This window comes from Scomber japonicus, chromosome 23 (genome assembly GCF_027409825.1).
Source record: "Scomber japonicus isolate fScoJap1 chromosome 23, fScoJap1.pri, whole genome shotgun sequence".
Taxonomy (NCBI): domain Eukaryota; kingdom Metazoa; phylum Chordata; class Actinopteri; order Scombriformes; family Scombridae; genus Scomber; species Scomber japonicus.
The window spans coordinates 4,374,486-4,395,623 of NC_070600.1; the positions used below are offsets into that span (position 1 = coordinate 4,374,486).

At 39.6% G+C, this 21,138-nt stretch overlaps 1 protein-coding gene across 1 annotated transcript in view; it reads right to left on the minus strand.

The window, feature by feature from the left end:
* The window catches only part of ipo8 (importin 8), a 33,566-nt gene extending 15,788 nt beyond the window's left edge, over positions 1 to 17,778 (minus strand). The window contains exons 1-17 of the mRNA XM_053344160.1: positions 17,411 to 17,778; positions 15,635 to 15,716; positions 14,979 to 15,135; positions 14,096 to 14,254; positions 12,435 to 12,591; positions 11,348 to 11,437; positions 9,733 to 9,827; positions 9,549 to 9,633; positions 9,302 to 9,436; positions 8,856 to 8,955; positions 8,270 to 8,346; positions 5,376 to 5,492; positions 5,155 to 5,244; positions 2,908 to 3,073; positions 1,941 to 2,101; positions 1,108 to 1,233; positions 920 to 995 (exon numbers count right to left, since the gene is read on the minus strand). Coding sequence (XP_053200135.1) covers positions 920 to 995; positions 1,108 to 1,233; positions 1,941 to 2,101; positions 2,908 to 3,073; positions 5,155 to 5,244; positions 5,376 to 5,492; positions 8,270 to 8,346; positions 8,856 to 8,955; positions 9,302 to 9,436; positions 9,549 to 9,633; positions 9,733 to 9,827; positions 11,348 to 11,437; positions 12,435 to 12,591; positions 14,096 to 14,254; positions 14,979 to 15,135; positions 15,635 to 15,716; positions 17,411 to 17,494 — 1,957 coding nt within the window. The 5' untranslated portion in view covers positions 17,495 to 17,778. The remainder of the gene's footprint in view (positions 1 to 919; positions 996 to 1,107; positions 1,234 to 1,940; positions 2,102 to 2,907; positions 3,074 to 5,154; positions 5,245 to 5,375; positions 5,493 to 8,269; positions 8,347 to 8,855; positions 8,956 to 9,301; positions 9,437 to 9,548; positions 9,634 to 9,732; positions 9,828 to 11,347; positions 11,438 to 12,434; positions 12,592 to 14,095; positions 14,255 to 14,978; positions 15,136 to 15,634; positions 15,717 to 17,410) is intronic.
* Positions 17,779 to 21,138: the final 3,360 nt, after the last annotated feature.

Here is a 21,138-nt window from a genome sequence, read left to right on the forward strand (position 1 = left end):
CCCATTTTTAATGTAATAAGCTGATAATGTAAAAACTTGCCAATAATGTTATCAAATTCCTGAATCAATAATGTTATCACTTTTTGCCAAAACGTAGTACAATGGAAGTGTGAAATTTTATATCCAATAAATAAAAAACATAAATAAAGTGATATTAGTATATTAATACGTTACAGGCTCCAGTTATTACATTTGTAGAGGATTTTTTTTTTTACCAGGCCAATAATGTAATGACTTATTACATAATAATGCCAGTAATGTATTGGTTCAGGACTTTTATTATGTAATTGGCTTATTGCATAAAAAAAAACTGCACAAAATTATTACGTTATTGACCGTTATTACATTATCGTGATTATTATGTTATCTGCTGCGACACTGCTTTTTATGATTTTAGGGTTTTTTTTGTTTGTTTTTTTTAAAAGGTGTAAAATATTTTTTTTGTCTTTTTTTTTTTTTAAATGTGCGGTTTATTTACACTGACTCAAATGAAGCCGTCATAATGCCATCACCATGTATGCTTTAACACAGCATGCTGACGAGACATGTAACACACCAGCATCAGCTCCATCAGGCTGTCCTTTTTACACAGATATGAATCCAGAACTGTGATAACATCTGTAACATCTGCCCCCCACTCTGTGTTAGGCTGTCTAAAATGCTAAAGGCTGTGTAAAAAGGGTCTTAAGTGTCATTAAGATTATCACCTGGGGAAAATTCACTTTGATATGTGGAGCAGCAAGTCAAGAAGCAAATGAATTCATGAACAGAACTCATGATGAAAGTTCCACATTTGTAAGTCAAAGATAGAGCGGTAATGTGTCAAAAGAGAAGGAATCTGATTAAGAGTATGTGTGTGTGTGTGTGTGTGTGCGTAGCCATGTAAAAAAAACACATCTGACTGCCCGAGTGCACACACCTGCCATACCTATGATGGGCTTCTGCAAGACCAAACCGATCACCTGCAAACAGATGCCCTCCAGCTGCTGAGTGATCTGAGAGAGAGAGAAGCGTGGAAAAATACTGAATCAAATATCACATTAATATACTTTGACAGAAGATGTATTATGTGAAGGTTGTGAGTGTGTGTGTGTGTGAGAGAGAGACCTCTTTGTGGTCCTCCATGACGGTGAGGATGGTGTCGATGGTGCTGAGGATGCCCAGGGCCATCACTGTCTTGTCCTCGTTCTCCTCATACTCCTCGCTCTGGAGGACTCGGGTGAAGATCTCCGCCTGACACACACACACACACACACACACACACACACACACACACACACACACACACACACACACACACACACACACACACACACACACACACACACACACACACACACACACACACACACACACACACACACACACACACTTTATGCATTAATAAAGGGAGATATTTAGACACAGGACATCATGGAATATTTATAGTGCCGAATTATGTTTTTTAGGTTTTTGCTGAATGTGTATGTCGTGTTCCTAAAAAGGTCAAAGCACCTGTAATACTTAGTATACAGTATACAGAACAACTTTATTAATAGATCATCTTCATCATCAGGGTCATCATCATTTAAACAGCATTTAAATAGAGTAGTTAAAAAGCAGAGAGAGAACTCAAAAATGTTTAAAAAATTATAATAATACAAAAAAATATTTTTTTATGTTGCATCCAAGATTGGTTTGGTATATGGTCATGTGACTTCAGGACAATCATTAACTCAGAGAGGTAAGCAAGGGGAGTGTCCAATAAGAGACACAGGTGACATCATATTTGGTCAATAAACTGGAAAAGTGGGGTCACACTGGAGTTAGTACAGAAGAGGCTTAAGTTATATTTAATATGACATACTTAACTTAGATGTAGATACATATACATACATAGGCACATGCATGTATTAAATGCTGAATGTGGGAGAAGTAGGAAGAGCTGCTCGTGTTCCTACCAGGTTCTGTGTCATATCCACAGCGATGGCCGCCACTTCCTGGTTGTACTCGCAGATCATCTTCTGGATGACGTTGGTCAGGTCGTCGTTTTCGGTCTCTTTGACAACGTGCAGCAGCTCCTGCATGACCGGCCGGATGTACGGCCTGATATACAGCTTGGCTACACACACACACACGCACGCACGCACGCACGCACGCAGGCAGGCAGGAATATAGAGCACAGGATTAAAATGAGTGTGCTTTGTCTTCTCAAGGTAAAAAATAAATAAATCAGCTATTTCAGACTTAAGTTGCAAGTTCAGGTCAGGGTTAGAACTTCAGGATAAGGTGAGTGTCAAATAAATAAGTTATGAAAGGATTCTAGGAAACCACATTATCATATAAGAAGAAAAGTCTACTTTCCAACAGTAATCAGGACACAGTGAGAAGAATGAGGACAGTGTGGCAGTCCTGATTTGATAAAAACCAGGATCAGACTCCAGGATATCAGCAGGGTTATGATATAATGTGACAAACACAGTGTAATGGGAATAAAAATGAGTGTTTTATCCTGTTTAGTGTCACAGTGAAAGAAAAAAAAAACAAACAGCATCTGGGACACCTTGACAAGTAGTAGCGTGTCTTTTCTTTTCCTCCCCTCACCTAGTCTGACAGCTTAAAAGATGTACTGATGTTTGGCGATGTTGAAAAGGAGCACAGCTGTAACGGTGGTGAAGCGGAGGAGGAATGTTTGATTTTTATTAAAGTGAACCTGGAAGTGTTTGACTGTCGCCCTTGAGTCAGGAGCGTTTTACAAAGCTAATCAAACTCAATTGACCCTCAACAGATTTAGATTACTGAACAGAAACGTAACAAAAGGTGAAAAAAAGTCACATGCATCATTTTTTTTCAGTGACTTGATAGTTGTTACAATTGGTACTGTAATTGAGGTGATTCCAGATGTTTGTATAAACTGTGTCCACAGACCTTGTTCCTGGTTGCTGACCAGTGTCTGCAGAGCGATGGCGGCCTCCACCTTGACGGGCATCTCTTTGTCTTCCACCAGATCCTGTTTGACCAGCTCCACGGCGTTCCTCAGCACCAGCTCGTCATGGAAACGCAGCGGGCTGAAGCTGTGGAGCACCCAGCACGACTGCCGGAGACCCACAGCAGAGAAGAACAGATTAATACAAGTCACTTCATCTACAGTGTCTTTACATCTGTAGAACCGCCACCAGAAGTCACTGATGTCCCACCAGCTGTGTCATGTGCTCATGAAGGGATTTAAACAGTGACTCACACTGACTGAGTGGACCACCCAGCAGGACTGTAGGAGGAAGAATAAAAGCAGTAAGAAATCTCATACAGACAGCATGAATAGTTCATTCGGTGACCATAAGAATGAACTTTTGCAGGGGTCTCTGCCAAAAGCTGTCATACAAAGTAAGTAGTAATCTAGAGAACATATCATTTGTAAAACCACAGGCCTGCCTAGACTCTACATCCTCCTCCTCACATTGTCCAACCTCATCAAACATAAAAGGACTTTTTATAAAGAAAATGTTCTGCTGTTTTCTGAATTCAATATCAGAATCATCATATGAACAAACATCTATGTGAATATTCATCTGTGCTTAACACAAATATGAATGATTTATTTACTATATATACTATATAATGCCTTTCTGCACTGCTCACTTTGCCTCTAAGTTATTACTTTTCTGACTGATTGTGTATGGTGTAGATATTCTTATTTTATATACGTGTATATGTATGTATGTGTGTGTGTATGTGTGCGCGTATTTTTTTTTTTTTTTTTTACTACAATCACTGGGATCTGAGTATGGTATTTCGTTCTCTTTCATGTATCTACAAGGCTGGAATGACAATACAAATCATTTAATCACTGAAAACGTCCACCTGCACTTTCCATTCCTTTAATCATACAGTTGTGTATATATTTTATTAATAGCTGTTATGTTAGGTTTTTAAGTTTTATTCTTGTGAAAGATGCTATACTATATAAATGTAGTATCGTTAGTATTATTATCATTGGCACTGTCTTACATGGACTGTAAAATGTGTTTACCTGAAATATAGAACATTTTTGAACAGTTAACAGTGTAAAAATGTTTACAGTCTAAAAACATAGTAATCAATTTTGCTGACTCATGAGGATTATCGCACAATACTTTAAAAAGTATGATGAATTCATTCTGACTGTCGCATCCATTAACCTGAGTCAAACTGTTAAAATACAAGTATGTTATGTAGACATGTATAATGTTGTTTCTTCAGCAGCAGTGTGGCGCCACCTGCTGAAAACACTGCAGCAAGTACATACAGATAAACCATATGGTATAGTGTCATCATTATCCAGATGAGCATCACTATTCTTTTTCTCTTTCTACTGAACATAAAAAAGACAAGTGTCTCACTGTCTTAACACTGTACACACAGTTTATATTGTCCTAAAATGTTAATAGACTGCATGTGAAATGTTGTGAGATTGAAGCTGAGGTACGATAGAGGGAAATGTGCGTGTGAGATGTTTGTTTCCAGGTGAAGCTCTGCAGTCAGTTCAACTTTCAGTTTGATGCGAGTACAGAAAGTAGCTGAACTGTCAAGCTGGAGAACAAGAAAGGAAACCCAGATACACGAGTCAACGTCTAAACAATCTGAAATGTCAGAGATGAAAGCGGCTGAAAAGTCACTTAATGTCTGACTGACGTTGACTTTTGCACAAAAAAAAAAAAAGAAGACGAACCGCCGGTTGAAATAAAAGTTTAAAGCGGCTCCGTCCTCGTGAGGCTTTTGCAAAGCCGGTTTTGGCTTAAAGCTTTGTTGACATCCATGTTTACAAGCGTCTGATTTTCTTCTTCTTCTTTCCTGCACATCATAACTGTGAAATAAAATACTGTCCATAATAAGCAACAATGGAAGCATTGTTGCTTATTATGGACAATCCAAAGGTCATGTCAGAATGTTTTATGGAATGCTGCTTTAGTATGAAAGACGTATAAAATATTCATAGCCACTGCCCAGCGTGTATGCCTGCAGTAAAGAGTGCTGTCAGCATGAGAGGGATTAGTAGGAAATAACTATACATCACACATAGACTGATTTAACGCTATAGCACCAGCACAGAAACCATTATCACTCACTTTTTTTGGGGTGTATATATTCATTTTCATTCTTATTTAAAGCCGTTTCCACAGGCAATGGTTCACTTACCCTGGCTCGCAGGTAACCCAAAGGGGAGTTGAGCAAAGGGAAGACGTAGTTTTGCAGCATCAGCTCCATCTGCTCCCTGTACATCCGCTTCTGTAGGATGACACATGGAAAACACACACAGAGCAAACAAAGAAGGTTACAACACAAGAGGAGAAAATTAATTTTTTTTTTTTGGTTGGTTTTTTTTGAGAAAAACAAGATGAAATCACACACAGTTTTACCTTCAGTAGCAGCTCAGCCAGAGCTCCGATGCAGTGCAGCGCCCCGTCCTTCTTGCGGGGGTCACAGGAGGGGTCCATCAGTATCTGATGGCAGAACTCCATCATCTGAGGAAGAACCTGTCAAGAGGAAAACACAAAGAGAAAAGGTTCAGAGTCTCTGTGGCTGAATAACTTATCTGCAATAGTGGAAAGAGTTCACAGAGCAGGACATTAGCATTTATTTAGACATGCAATTTGAAGCTGCCGATAATATATATTTTAGTAGAATTTATAATTAAACTAAAGCTGCATTAATAGATGTGTCTGTGTGTGTGACATGTGTTATAAGAGACGGAGAACAACCTTGTATAGTTGTTATGGCTAACACTTACCTATTTAAGCATCTAACACACCTAGCAACATTAGCACTTATTTACACTTATTCTTTTTCTTCCAGCCACCTGACAAATTTGAGCCCAACACTCACTCTCCTTCCAGCTTTGTTTAGATCTTTTTTAGTCTACACTAACTCCTGAGAAAAATGTGTAGCTTTTTAGCTGCAGACTGGAAAAGCTAAACAATGAGCTAAAAGATGCTAAAATGCTACGTGGAGCTAACTGGAGAAACTGCGAGATTGGGTGCTGATACTTTATGGGTTCACCACCACAAATTACACAAGTCATTATTTGATCGATAATGAATACTCATTAACCACTTAACACACGCCCCTGTTTTTTATGCTGTTAGCCTAAACGACATGGCCAAGTTGTGAGCAGCACAGACCCCACATAATTTGAGACTCAGAGATGTGTCTGGTATCATTGGAAAGGAAACACTCTCAGGATTCTTGTAAAAGTGTCTGTGTGATTCTGTGACTTACTGACAAAGAGTGGCAGAGGTTACAATGATGGGGTTGTTTACTCGCCCATAGGTTTGCCTTTAAATGACATGTGTACAGACATTCAGGGATCTCTCCGCAGGATATAGACACAATGAGGCCACAGCCACAGGTCTTGGCTTCATGCAGTCCAAATTTGGAGTCAAAAGACCAAAAGATGAATTTTTCTGAATTATTTTTCAACAGGTATGTCCATGCGTTTTCCTCAGGTCCTTTTTGGAGACTCCAAATGGACACTTGGTTACCAAAGCTGTATAACCGTAATCAAACACCTATAACTTCACATCCCCTTTGCCTACAATCAAAATCTTGGTCTCTAATGAAAGCTGACGCCATATTACTACTATTATTATTATTATTATTATTATTATTATTACATATAACCATATTTTTTTGTTTGGCCATATCTATCTATCTATCTATCTATCTATCTGTTTATTTTGGTATAAGTCATATGTCAAGTCGAAGAAGAACCAACTGTGTACCAAAATGCCGTGTGCGTAATGATATATGGTTCAACTCTTTTACGCACCGGGCGCACGCCAGTTACGCTTGGAGTTTGTTTATGGACAGCTAAACCTGATAGCTTAGTGTCATACACCGTTGGAAACCTCTGACTATTGGCTAAAAGGTTATCAACTTCATTTCACCGAATATTTCCATAGGCCTGAACAGCAGTCAATCAAAGCCATGTCGTCATTGTTGTCGGTCACATGTCCTCATTGACTTTGGAGACATGTACTGCCTAATCCTAAGCACCGATTGGCTTGTGTGTGGTGTCGTCAGAAGCAGGAGAGGCTCACGGTCGTAAACATCTAGTCACGTGTACTCTGAGATGGACGTGCAGGTCAGGAAATGACGTAAACGGACCGCATATGGTTTGTTATTTGTGTTTACGTGTTGGACTAAATACATGGACATATTGAGGAAAGTATTCCGGTTTTATGGAAACAGATCTCATATTTCACAAGAATGGATACTTGGCGAGCTGTACAGAAAGTCCTGAGTCATAAGATGAACGTTGTGGATAAAGGGAAGACTTTGAAGGTATGTAGCATTATAGCTTTTCTTACTTAGCTCAGGGGCTAGCCGAGCTAATCGCTAATACTATTACGGCTGTGAGCAACCATATAAGTCGTGAGTGGTCTTGAATGAATCAGGACAATCTAAGCTTTCTAACAATGTACGGCATGAATATATATGTTTAAGGGTTGGTGTTTAAAACATTCAGAAGAACTTGTGGCTACCTCCTAACATCCGTCCCGTCCCGTAGACGGAACAGCGTGCGTTAAGTGGTTAACGCAGCTTTAAGTCAAATATTAAAGACTGTGTAAAGTGAATTCAGACATTTTATACATTAACAGACATTAACACATTAAATAGGTCATAAATGTGTTCAGGATTTAGTGGGCGGGTCTGAATATCACAGCCGCGTTAGCATAAACCCGCCCCTGCTGCTGTAGAGGTATAAATACAGGTGTATTCAGCACACACTACTACTACTACTACAGTCTACAGTTAGCCAGTTAGCTGAGTTAGCCGCCGAGCTAGCAGCCGAGTTAGCCGCCGAGCTAGCAGCTGAGCTAGTGGCAGAAAGCTCGGGTAGAGGTGGTGACTTTGATTGACAGGTGACACTTGGTAGGGGGCGGGGTTTCAGCGAACTCGGTGGACACGCCCACAGCGTTTGGGAGCAGAGAAAAAGGCTGAGTTTTACACAACTTTGAAGCCAAATTTCATATATTTGGCGATTTCATTCAAATTTGACAGAGTGGTTAACAATACACTTTCCTGTGGTATGTCAAACTCAGAACACATATCTATTCTCACTTTACACAGACTTTAAAGAATAAACATTAGATGACATTTTATACACTGAGGTATTAAAAGGTAGAATCCTTGCTGAGCTTTGACCATAGTCATCAGTCTAAGTATAAAGTCTCACTAAATGTATTTTATTCTATTTTACTCTGGCAAAAAGCCAAACTGTGTATCACATGTCCTTTGGTCTTCTTCTCACCTCCTTCCTCTTGCGGGCAGCTTTACACAGAAGGCTCTGGGCAGCGGTGGCTGGAAGGGCGTGATCATCATAAAGGTCTGTAACATCCACAGAGAGGAATCACATCACACATTCAACACATGATTAACACACATATACCCACTTCCTCAAACACTAAATGCAACGGAAATGATGCGGTGGAAATGTCACAACTGCAGAGTGTAGCTGAATAACTAAAGTTTTCATTTGTTGTACATGACTGTCAAACAACTGCATGATCATTAAAATGCAGTATAATGTCACAGAATGCTATCAAACTCTCTCTGCTATCAGTGACATCTGGTAGTATTTTGACCATTAAAAAAGGTATGATGTTAAAATATTCCCAATATCCAAAAAGGAAAACTTCAAGCTGCTTTATTCGTTTGCTACACTGACAGAAAAAAGGACAAGCTGGATGAAGAACTTGAATACATCCTTGATTTCTTATTGGCTATCAGTTAACCATCAAAATAGTAAGGCCAGAGTTGCTTCAAGCTGGTTGAGTGAACTGAGTGAGATATGAAGTAAAAAGTATATATCAAACAGGGAAATTTGCAGCACTCACTGAATTTCATGCGGATGTATTCATATGGGTCTTCCTGCCAGAGCTTCTCGTCCTCGTCTTTGTAACACATGAGAGGGAAGATGACCTCCTGACATATGGTCTGTAAGAGATCAGAGTCCTTTTAACGTTTCACATTAAACCGTAACATGATCACAGTGACATGGAGAGGAATGCAAGTCTGGTAGATGAAGGAAAATGTTTGGAGAGCTGCAGACAGACTGATGAGATGATGGAATCCCGGGTCTCATCATGCAGAGACAAAAAAGATGAAAATGACTTTAATCAGTGTGCTGATTATTCTCAAAATACAACCTGAACCAGACAGACCTTCTTTAAACCTGACCCATGTTTAATTAGATCTTTAAGATAAAACTGTTGATATTAAAAGTACAAATGTTAGATGTCCTCCGGTCATACTGCATCACATTCCTCCATGCCAGTCCTACCTGCATGTGTGGCTTCATCTGCTTCCAGGTCAGAGAGTGTGACAGGCCCTGATTGAGGTATTTGAGGCTCTGTTGCAGGACTCGAGGAGTAACGTACTGCTTTTGTCTGTGCTGGTCCACCACCTTCAGCAGGACCTGGATGTAAAAACACAAACAGGGACGGCAGAAAAAAAACAAAAAGCGTCAGAGTCTGAGCAACAAATAAACCATGGTCAGAGGTGATGAGTCTCAGCTGAGGTGTGCTTACCTGCTGTATGCCCACTGAGTATGTCTTCAGGAAGAAGTCTGCAAACTCATAGTACTCCTTGGTCACATTACCGGGGCTTCCGTACCTGTGATTCATTACAGAAGCACGTGAGCAGCTGGTAACGTCTCTCCGCAAAACTACACATCTGGTTTCTTGGAGATTGTGAGAGCAGCTGTGGACTCACCGCTCAAACAGTCTGGTGATGATACGCAGCGCCCACTTCTTACACTTCCACCAAGCCAGCTCGGGACGGTCGTCCTCATCCACCTCCAACGTCTCCTAACAAACACACACTTCACTGTCAGTTTTTCAAACAAAGAAAAAATACAACCAGACTTCACTTAAAGACTGTGTAAACTGAATTCAGACATTTTCTTCTAAACACATTAAATAGGTCATAAATGTATTTCTAAAAAAGGTGTAAAAAGCATTTCAACCATTTAGATTTGAATTGTGGAGCTAGGCTTCACAAACTGTGTTTCAAGATTTCTGTGTTCAGGATTTAGTGGGCGGGTCTGAAAATCATAAACCCGCCTCTGCTGCTGTAGAGGTATAAAAATACATACAGCACACACTACTACTCCTACAGTCTACAGTTAGCCATTTAGCCACCGAGCTAGCTGCCGAGTTAGCCGCCGAGCTAGCAGCTGAGTTAGCTGCAGAAAGCTCTCAAACGTAGCGTCCATGTTTCTGGTAGAGGTGGTGACTTTGATTGACAGGTGACACTCGGTAGAGGGCGGGGTTTCAGCGAACTCGGCGGGCACGCCCACAACGTTTTGGGAGCAGAGCAAGAGACTTTCTCTGCTCCCAAACGTTGTGGGCGTGCAATGCAGGGTCACTATTTGGCAAGATGAAGGTAGGCTATACTGCTGCATTTATATCCATGTAGGTTAAATAAGCTGTCAGATATTTGTCAGTCAGCAGATTCTCCCCCATCTAGTTTCATGTTTCTTGCCATTTCATTATGAGCATAAATTAATGAGATATAGATATGTATTTATTTGTTTATTTATTTATCTATCATAACATGTAAAAACAGGTTGTAACTCTTTTCATTACTCTGTAATAAATGCTCATAATTGGATGCTAAGAGATATGAAGAGAATCCACTTAAACAATGGAAAGCAAGGATGCTGCCTGATGAAGACAAAGCTAAGAATCCAATCTGAGATTTAACAATACAGATATATATGGGATCACTATTTGGCAAGCAACTGGTCACTGTTACCCTTTTTTGCCGATGAGTTATAACAGCTTATTGATGATTTAGAAAGGGTTCACAACCTAATAAACAAGCCAATTATAAACCATTCACAAAGCCTTTTTAAAAAGGTAGACTTATTGAAAAGTGATACAAATTCATTTTCAAAACACTGCAGTTTCAAACAGATAGTTCAGCCTTTAGAGGGTTAAAGTGCCAAATCTGATCCCCAGTAGTGACTAATAGCACAGACTCTAAGCTGCTTGAGTCATATTTACGCTTTGCTGGCCCTGAAAAGAGAGAAATAAATCTTATTCCTCATAATCCATGTGTAGCCTGATCCCAGACAAAAACATTTCAGTGCTGCTTTCATGGCCCTGATCTAACATTCCACTGGATTTAGTAAGTCAGAGAGCTGCAATGACTCATGTCTAATGATTTGCTAAAGTTTTTCTTTTCTAAACAAGTAAAAAAAACTTGACAAAAAAGTATTGAAAGGTCTTTTGTGAAAAATAAATGCTGAACTCCTCATGGCTCATTAGTGTCAGAGGATTGTCACAGGTGCAGGAGTTGTTATGAATATTTATGCAAGTCTTACTGCAGGGACGTCTCGGTCCATTATGGCTCGGAGGATTTCCATCCACTGAGTCATCACTGTGTTGTTGATCAGCTGGAGAGGCAGTGAGTACTGTAGGAGAGCAAGGTTAATGCTGTCATCATCATCACTCATCTTCATCATCAACAATACACCTGTTACTGTCATGTATCACATCAAGTTTAAGGTTTATTTGGGTTAAGTTTTACATTTTACTAACTGTTGTATAACTGTCTGCATATCCATGGTTATGGTCAGTTGCTAGTGTAGTATGACTTTATATACACTAGATATAACATGTTAATAACTCAAAGAAATAAAAGTGACGTAACCCATGAAAATTAAAGATGTTTAGAGATTTATGAAAAATATTCTGCTTTGACTAATAATTCATGTCTGATGTGATTTTTTCCATAAAAACTATATCTCCTACTTCTGTCTGAATTGATCTATATGTAAATTTTGTTCATTTCCCAAATTTTCCAGATGTGTCCTTCACAGTAAAATCTATCCTCAGTGTTTGTGCAATGGAGGCTTCAAGTTTCCACATCATGTCACAGATGTGTAAGTTACATACTGGACTATGATTCACTCCAAACTAGCTGTGTTTTTTCTTGACTTTTATATGATAAAGACAGTCCTTAAACACAACACTAAAACGCAACAAAATTTAAGGCCTGACTGATACTGGATTTTTGGGGGCGATACCGATATTAGGGAGTAAAAATAATCCAATAATTTATATCAATATATTGGCCGATAATCTATACAGAATATGTACATAAAACGCACATTTTTTGCAATGCTTTGCAAACACACATGATAGGTACAAGATACGTAACGGAAGCATGATATTTTACTGTTTAACTATAAACACAGTGCACTGAAACAGTATTGGGAATTTAATCATTATAAATTCCTATAAATAATAAAAAAATATACAGCAACAAAAACATGTACGTATATATTGTACTGGAATTGAAAAAAAAGCAGCCTCCACAACCTCCAGTCACTGTCCCTGCTTTATATCATGAGTTCTCTCACACACACACACACACACACACACACACACACACACACACACACACACCTGTACAAGTGCATGGAAGATCTTGAGGATCTGTTTCTGGATGAGGACAGAGAAGATTGTGCCGTCTGCCATTAGCTGGCTGATTAGCTGTTGAATCCTCGGCAGGAAGATCTGCATGGCTGCCAGCAGCGGCTCCCTCTCGTCTGCCTTCCTGTACCTGAAGTACACACAGACACACAGACACACACACAGACACACACACACAGACACACACACACAGACACACACACACAGACACACACACACACACACACACACACAAGGAAAGGAGCATTATTGTTTAATTTTCCAGCTCCTTCAGTCTGGGAAGAACACAGGAAAGAGACACCACCTTCATACACTTTCATTTGTCCAGTGATTTTAAATAGCATGATAACAGATTGATTAGAAATGTGATCATATGTACACTCACCAAACTTTCTACTTATACATAACATGCTTTTACATATAGAGTACAGTGAAATACAGTGGAGTGATTTCAATATTTCACATGCTGAATTTTTAAAACGCTGAGATTCTGTTGTAAGACACACTAATGGACTAACTCCTCCTCAGCCTGAGTATATGGAGTGTTGTCTGTTAAAAATAGTTATGGGCCTAAACAGTTAGTCAACATTCCTTAGTGAGCTGTACGTCTTCTTATAAAGGCTAAACTGAACAGATGATGATCATAATGTTCACCACAGTATGGGGTTTGGGTGTTTTTCTTCTATCTTAATTACAGTCTGACCAATAGTGGATTTTTGGATGCTGATACTTTCACCTTTTAACAACATAGAATTTTGATCAACCCTTTAAATTCAATTATTACAGAAATATAAGTCAGTGTAAAAATAATCTTGTCTGAGATAAAAGTCCTCAAACATACTGTTCAACTTTCTGTATTTGCTGTATTTGTGTAAGCTATACTGTCATATGTCACATGTTTGTTATTAAAAATGACCCCATCTTTCATGCTGTGTTAAGAATTTTAAATGTATGAATCAAAAAATGAAGTGGTGATTTACTGACCCCTACAATGAGTGACACGAGGCACTCTTGGTTTTGGAAGCATTGGAACACATCTGTATATGTTTTAATCAATACTGCTATAACCCTGTATATATATCTGTGCTATTTTGTCTTTGTATTGTAATTTAATTTTTTATTTTTCTACGATGTCAGAAATAAAGTTTCTTTTTCTACACTGATGTATTTTGTCTGACTTTGTACTTGGGTTCTACATTCATGTTATATACAGTACACAGGATGTCATTTGTGACCATTTTGGTTTTATTATGTAGTAAATTGTGGTTAAGTAAGAAAATAATCAGCTGTGTATGTTAGAGGAACCATTAGTGTTATATCACAGTACTTCAGTGGCCCTTAAAAGAGCACTCCAGCAATTTAACACTGAATTCTATACAGATGTAAGACTCACAGGAGACACATTAATGTCATGTTGCATTGCAGCAAAAGCAACAAGAACCAGGTTGTGATTCATTTATGCTGGGATCATGTGTAGTTTTACTGGAGCTCTACGCATTGTGACTACACTGCATCATCAAGAGGGCTACTTTACTCCCTGAAAGGCTGCATTCCTACAGTGAGGGCACACAGCTCCCCACGCAGGACAGTCAGAGCAGCGAGGTGGAACACAGGAACAGGAAGACGTTACTCACTCATAGGTTTTGACCAGCTGGTAGAGAGCCAGCAGGCTGCCATACCAGCTGCCGCTGTTCTGTGACTGCAGGTACATGCCGATCTTGTCAACGATGGCGGTCCAGCGGCCGGGGAAGTCGTGCTTGATGATGGCTCGCAGACACATGGTCAGCTGGGCACTGCAGACGGAGCGAAGGTGTATGGAGACAGTCAGTGAATCAGGCAGGTACCGAGGTTGTTTATTCAGGTTTGGAAATGTTGCTTTTCTCAACATATTGACCTTCATGTCATCCTCCCGGGTCAAATTGACCCCGTCTGTTTTGCCTGTTCCTTCTTTCCTCCCTTCCTCGCTTCCTTCTGTCCTTCCTCCTCTCTGTCTTTCCTCCCCCTACCTTCCTCCCTTCCTTCTTTCCTCTGTCCTCCCTTCCTCTTTTCCTTTCTCCCTCCCTCTCTCCCTCCCTCTCTCCTTTCTTTCCTCCATCCTCCCTTCCATCCTCCCTCCATCCCCCTTTCTTCCTTCCGTCTGTCCTTCTTTCTGTCCCTCCATCCTTCCTCTTTCCTCCCTTCCTCCTCTTCTCTTTCTTTCCTCCCCCTACCTTCCTCCCTTCCTTCTTTCCTCTGTCCTTCTTTCCTCCCTTCCTCTTTTCCTTTCTCCCTCCCTCCTACCTTTTTTTCCTCCCTCCCTTCCTCCCTCCTTCCTTTCTTCCTTCCTTCCTTCCTCCCTTCCATGACTCACGGACAACAGGAGGGTTAACAGTCTAATGCATTTCAAACACCAACTTTGTCAAAACAAGGACAGTAAAAAGAAGATGAAGTGAGGAGAGGTGGAAACTGGTGGTGTGTGTGTGTGTGTGTGTGTGTGTGTGTGTGTGTGTGTGTGTGTGTGTGTGTGTGTGTGTGTACCGTATGGACTCTGGACAGCGGATGATGCCCTCCACAATGTGGTCTCTGATCTGCTGCCGGTCGTTCTCATGGATGTTAAAAGGAAAGACGACCTCGCCCAGAGACGGCTCTCTGTCCTGCCAGTACTGACTCACCATGTTCTTCAGGTAGATGGCCGCTACACACACACACACACACACACACACACAGAATCAGGTAAACCTGCACACCAACAACATAAATTTGCACAATATCCCTCTAGTTGTTCATATGATCCACAGACTGGATTTAAAAGGACTTTTTGACACTCAGAATACAGAAAAACACCAGCCTCATCCTTTAATGAGAAAACAGCATGTGAAGACATTGATGCATGAAAATACTTAAATGACATCTTTATCTATTGTAAACTTAACTGACATCGTCAAGCAGGAAACCAAACAAGTTACTCAGCTTTTGAATGGCAAAGTACACAGTGATTATTGTTGATATTATTTAGCTCTTTAGTTCAAAAAAAATGTATAAAGTAGACATGATGTCAATATAAAAACTACACAATCAAGATGCAAATTGTCTAACAGCATTCAAGCATAAAGACTAGCAAACATCCCAGCAGTTGTTCAGTTCAGAACAACAGCAGCATTGTTTGATGGAGTGTACCGTGTTGAGAGTCTCACCTGCCTGCCGAACAGGAAACTCCACCTGCTCCGACACGATGATCTGAAGCAGGGTCGGAGCGAAGTTGATGATCTTGTAGGACTGAAAGACAGCAGAGCAGAGACGGCAGAGGACAATCAGCAGAGGACAGAAAGTGTATTCACTTTAAAATCATTTACCCAAAAACCACATTTCATTTTCCACTCGTGTGCACATTAATCCTGTCATGATAACTACTTTTATTGGACGATATATTGTCTGCCAGATAACTGGCAGGAAATTGATTGATTAACAAAAGTTTTTGCTAAAATTGACTTCTAACTGCTGGAGCTGCAGTACCAAGTGTTTCCTGCAGGCCTGATGGTGGGAGACTGAGCCCGCTTCAAAGTGTGACACTGTGATTTTAGAGAATAAACTGTGTTGTTGCTTTTGTTGTTCATTACTGGTGATGGGACTGGAGAAGTTAAAACCAGTCAGGAACTAAACTGGGTTCATCTTTAAACTGCTGAAGTGCATCAGTTGATAAAGAAATAACAAAGAGTGTGAAGGAGTGAAAGAAAACACCTGCAGATCATCAGAAACATGGATAATGATCCAGTCATGTAGATGAATATGATTCAACATGTCTTCTATGATTACATGTCCAATATGCTGGTTATTTATTGTGCATGCAAGTGTTATATAAGATTAGAACAAGTCAATGCCATCAAATACAACTATTTTCAAGACAAGAAAAGTAAAGAAATACATAAATGAACACTTACGGCTACAGTTGCTGTGATTAAATGATTCATGTACTGAAGAAAACTATTTTAATAATCATTTGTAGTAGAAATATCAAAGATTCCAGCCTGTGAAATGTTAGATTCTTTGTACATTCATGGCTGTAAACTGAATATCTATTGAACTGTTGGTCAAAACAAGACATAAGAAGAAATTATAACAGCAATTGTTCACTATTTACTGACATTTTGAAGGCAACGGTTAATCTTGTTAAGGAAATAACTGGCAGGTAATGAAAAGAATCATTAGTTGAAATTAAATACAAACACTGAACTGTTTTCCACAAACAAATTTAATTGTTAAAGTGGCAAAAGCTCTTACTTAAATGGCTTTATTATCATTAGTTAGAAAAAACTAAATTGTTATGAGAAGTTAAGGTCTTATGAGTAGACACAGACTTTTAAAAAATGATGATGACTTTCTGCCACAATGCTGCACACATGTTAATCTGCCTGATTCACACCATCACTCACACATTTATTAATCAGCTATTAAGAAATCTTGATCTTTTCATTCATCCTATACTCATGATTCTTTACATGAAGAGATTACATAATTATACTGTTTGACATGAGAAAGTTTATGCACTGGTCCTGATGGTTCATGGTGGCTGCTCTAATATGACTGCCATTGTTCTCCGGTGCAGCTGCCTGGGTCTGGGTCTGGGTCCGTGTGTGTGTGTGTGTGTGTGTGTGTGTGTGTGTGGAGGGGGGGGGGGGGGGGGGGGGGGGGCAGATCCGCCAAACTGCTGATCACAGGCCAGATATAAACTCCCAAACCGGGGCTGATAGACACAAAAGGCCACAGCCGAGCTCGAGTCACCAAATCACGGCCTGCCCTGCTCCAAACACAGCGGCCAAGACGGTGCATGTCGCCTCCCTCCTCCTACCACCCCCCCCCCCCCCACACACACACACACACACACACACACACACACACACTCAGCCCCACCTCTGGAAAAAAACAACAACAAACAAACAAAACAAAGCAGCCAACTCCTTGTGTTCACCCACCTGATTGAGTTCATTCTCAGCCGCTATCCTCAGATTAGGGTCGATAGTCCCCTTCAGAGCCTGGATTATCCTGTTAGGATCCATATGTGTTTACTTCCACGGTTCCTTCTATGTTTTTAAAGCACATACATGAAGCGTTAGCTGACGTTACTGCCCTCAATTCAGCTAAGCGTGCTGAGCTGCACAGTGTGGCCGGGGACAGGGACAAACACCACGGCTACAAACACTACTTCCTCTCCCTGCATTAACAGTAAAGCCTACAGAGAGCCGGTAGAACAGCGTCCGAGCAAAGGAGGAGAGTTTAATGTTGAAGCACACTCGCTGCGCTTTCTGTCAAACTCTCGCTAGCTTGACGGATAAACCGAGGCCCTGCCCCGTTTCACCGGCAACGTAAAGCAAAGTAAACAGACAATTTACGGGTTTCCTCCTCTTCTTCGACGCCGCGGTGGAGGTTGCTGTGTTGGGATGTTTGCCGCCACCCCGCGTTAAGGAGCTGCTAAAGCGAGCAGACAGGGCCGCTGCTACCTTGCTTTTTTGGACGCCCAAACATGGGGCTAACACCCCCCCCCCCCATTTCAAGCATTCATGAATGTAACAGTTATTAGTTATACAGTTATAAGTAAGTAATAAGTAAATATTCATTAGTACTGATTTCCGGCCAATTGCTATATTACAGAAGCACACTGCATTCACTGGATTAAAAAAAATAGACACCTGATCTCGATCTTTTCTCTCCTCTGTGCAAACACAATGCGTGACAGTAGGAAAACAAGCAGCATTTGGATGCATTTCAATAGCTGTTAAAACACAAAGGCAGAATATAATGTTATTTATTTATGATTATTTTTTACTCTATACAGGTAATCTTTGTTTTATTTGTCCAGAGTTCACTTTTTATAAAAGCAACCGACTGATAAAAACAATCAATTAATTAATCAATCATCAATTTGGGTGATAATCAGTCAACCCCCACTGTACAGTGTAACACCTAATGTGGCACCTTTTTCTTATCTCGTAATCTCGAGATTACGAGATAAAGTGTCTTTTTTTTTATCCAGTGAATGCAATGCGCTTCCGTACTACAGCCTATAACCTCCATACTGTGTAAAACAATGGAGACCACCTCTGTGCACAGCAGTGTTGGCGAAGGTACTTACAAAATGTAATATATTACAATTTTTTTTTAAGTAATGCATTGGGTTACGTATAGAGACAACCTAGATGGCAATAGATGGTGCTTCCATCGCAACATCCACATAGTTCACCAAAGTGTTCCTGTCTATTGACGGCCATCTATCATTATTATCGATACTTTGCTGAGTTTGTTTGTTAGTTGAAAGACAGAGGTTAAAGAGCAATGCACAAGCTATAGCTGCTTGGTTGGAGTCTGCACTGAGCCTGAGCATCACTTCGGGTTTCACTATTAGCTTTGTGTTAGGATCAGAGCTCAGGTAGTTTTAGTTGCAAGCATGCATGAAAAGCACCTTTGATTATTTTTTTATCCGCCCAATTTATATATATTATTTGAAGAACTAATGTAAACAAGTAACGCCATATTTGTTTGTTTAGTAACTGTAATGTAAGTAGCCTACTGACTGTAGACACTGTAACACATTACTGCGTTACAGGTAAAAGTAATGTGATTAGCCAGTAATAGTTGGGTCACGTCAAAGCTCTTTGAACCAGCTGTTCATTGAGAGGACGAGGAAGAAAGCGAGGAGCATTGTCATCATCTCTCTGACCAGTTTGAGCCTTTGAGCTCTGAGAGGCGCTAGTTCCTTTAGCATCCAGGAATATTTATAAGAAGTCTTTCATCCCAAATGCAATTAATATTTTAAACACTTGCAAATGATCAATACACACACAGGAACTATTATGCACTTGTTTTTCTATATCTTACATATTTTATGTATGATTTTATGTAATTTTATGATATTTCTGTAATTTCTGTCTACTGTATGTCTGTTATTGGTGAGTCAAAGAAGAATTTTCCACCATCATGCACAATAAAGTTGTATTGTATTCTATTTTATTCTACTGTTGTATACACAAAATCTCTCTAGCCTCTGTAGTTATTACCTGACATGCTAACATTACTCCTCCAGCCTCAATATGAGGAACATATGAGTGTCAGATTCTGTACCCCAACGTTCCCTAACCCTAACCCCTTTTGTCACTGTACTCCATGGGAAAGGGGCTGAAGAGGCTGAAGACATTATCAGTTTTCAGTCAGATTGTCTTTTTTTGTCACCATAACTAGAACACAAAAATCACATTACAACTGTATACATAGTAGCTGAAAAATAGATGTTTGATATTGTACTGTTCTCCCTGTGTGTGTTATGTGCTTCGTGTACGTTATCACAGTTTAACAGTCAGCCAAACTCAGGTATCACACTTGAGCCAGGATCAGAGCGTCTTGCTCCCTTTATTTCCTTATTTTTAGTTGAAATACCACGAGTGAAACTGCAAATAAAAGACAATACAAAACCTTAGCGACACATTGTAAAGAAAACTAATAAACAGTAATGATATTTAAAGAATAGCTAAAAAACTAGACTTAACAGTAGGCTGATACACATTGTTGCTAAGCAACGCTCACTTTACATTAGCTCTCAAATTACTTTTAACACTTTTTGTATGACTTCCCAGTCAATAAACATCACACATTACAATACTAAACTTAACATTACATATTATATTATATATTACATCAAATATCAGATTAACAAATTTACAGCCATTGCTTTCGTGAGTATGAGAAAAGACGATTCAGAGTGACCAATCTTTCTTACTGCTGGTTGCTACGTTACTGCAAGTAGCTATAAACCGTTATGTAGCCTTCAAAATAAAATTCCAGATCGCTGTATAACTATAACTGAACGTGTGTGTGTGTGTGTGTGTGTGTTTCCTATGCAGAATTTCTTACCATAAATTTAATCTAATACATTCATTAAATCATTTCAAGTACCTTAAATCATAACAATTATTCTGAGAGCAGAAAAGATATGAAATATTTTCAAAAGCAGGAGATTAGTTTGTTGACACTCTTGCAGCTGCTATGGGAGAGGAGAGGATGTTTGATCCACTTTTACTTCATAACATTTTACTACTTTTTTCTGGTAATGACTCTCTGATGGGAGGGAGAGAGAAAGAGAAACTGCAGACTAGGAGGCAGAAGTAGAGGTCATGACACCTAACATCTTGAACCTAATTTTCATATTAATATTCTTATAATCATACATTCTGCTTGGGACAAAGGTTTCAGTTAGGAGTTTGCTCAAGATATTCGTTATTATACTTCTGCTACTATTGTTAGTTAGAGCTGCAGTTATTGGTGCTAAAAAGACAAATGAAATAAAACTACATATGTTTTGGGTTTTCAGTTTAAAGAATCATAGAAAGAAGTGAAAGTTGGCGAATGTACTAAAAAGAAACATATGCAAAGAAATATACTCTACATGCTAAGAATGAATGAATTTGTACTGTGTGTAAAGTAAAGTAAAAGTAAAGAGGTGGAACATGTCTGTGTTTGTTGTAGAAGGATGATGATGTCTGATAGAAGCTGTGCTTTCCTTTTTGCATCATCTGTCAAAGAAGTGTTAAATCATAAGTTGTGACTGTACAAAAATCAGACTCCAACCTTTTAAATTGATCATATGGCATATTATCTTTGAGTTGGTGGGGATGATGAGACCCATTGTGCGACACAGATTTATGAACAGTAG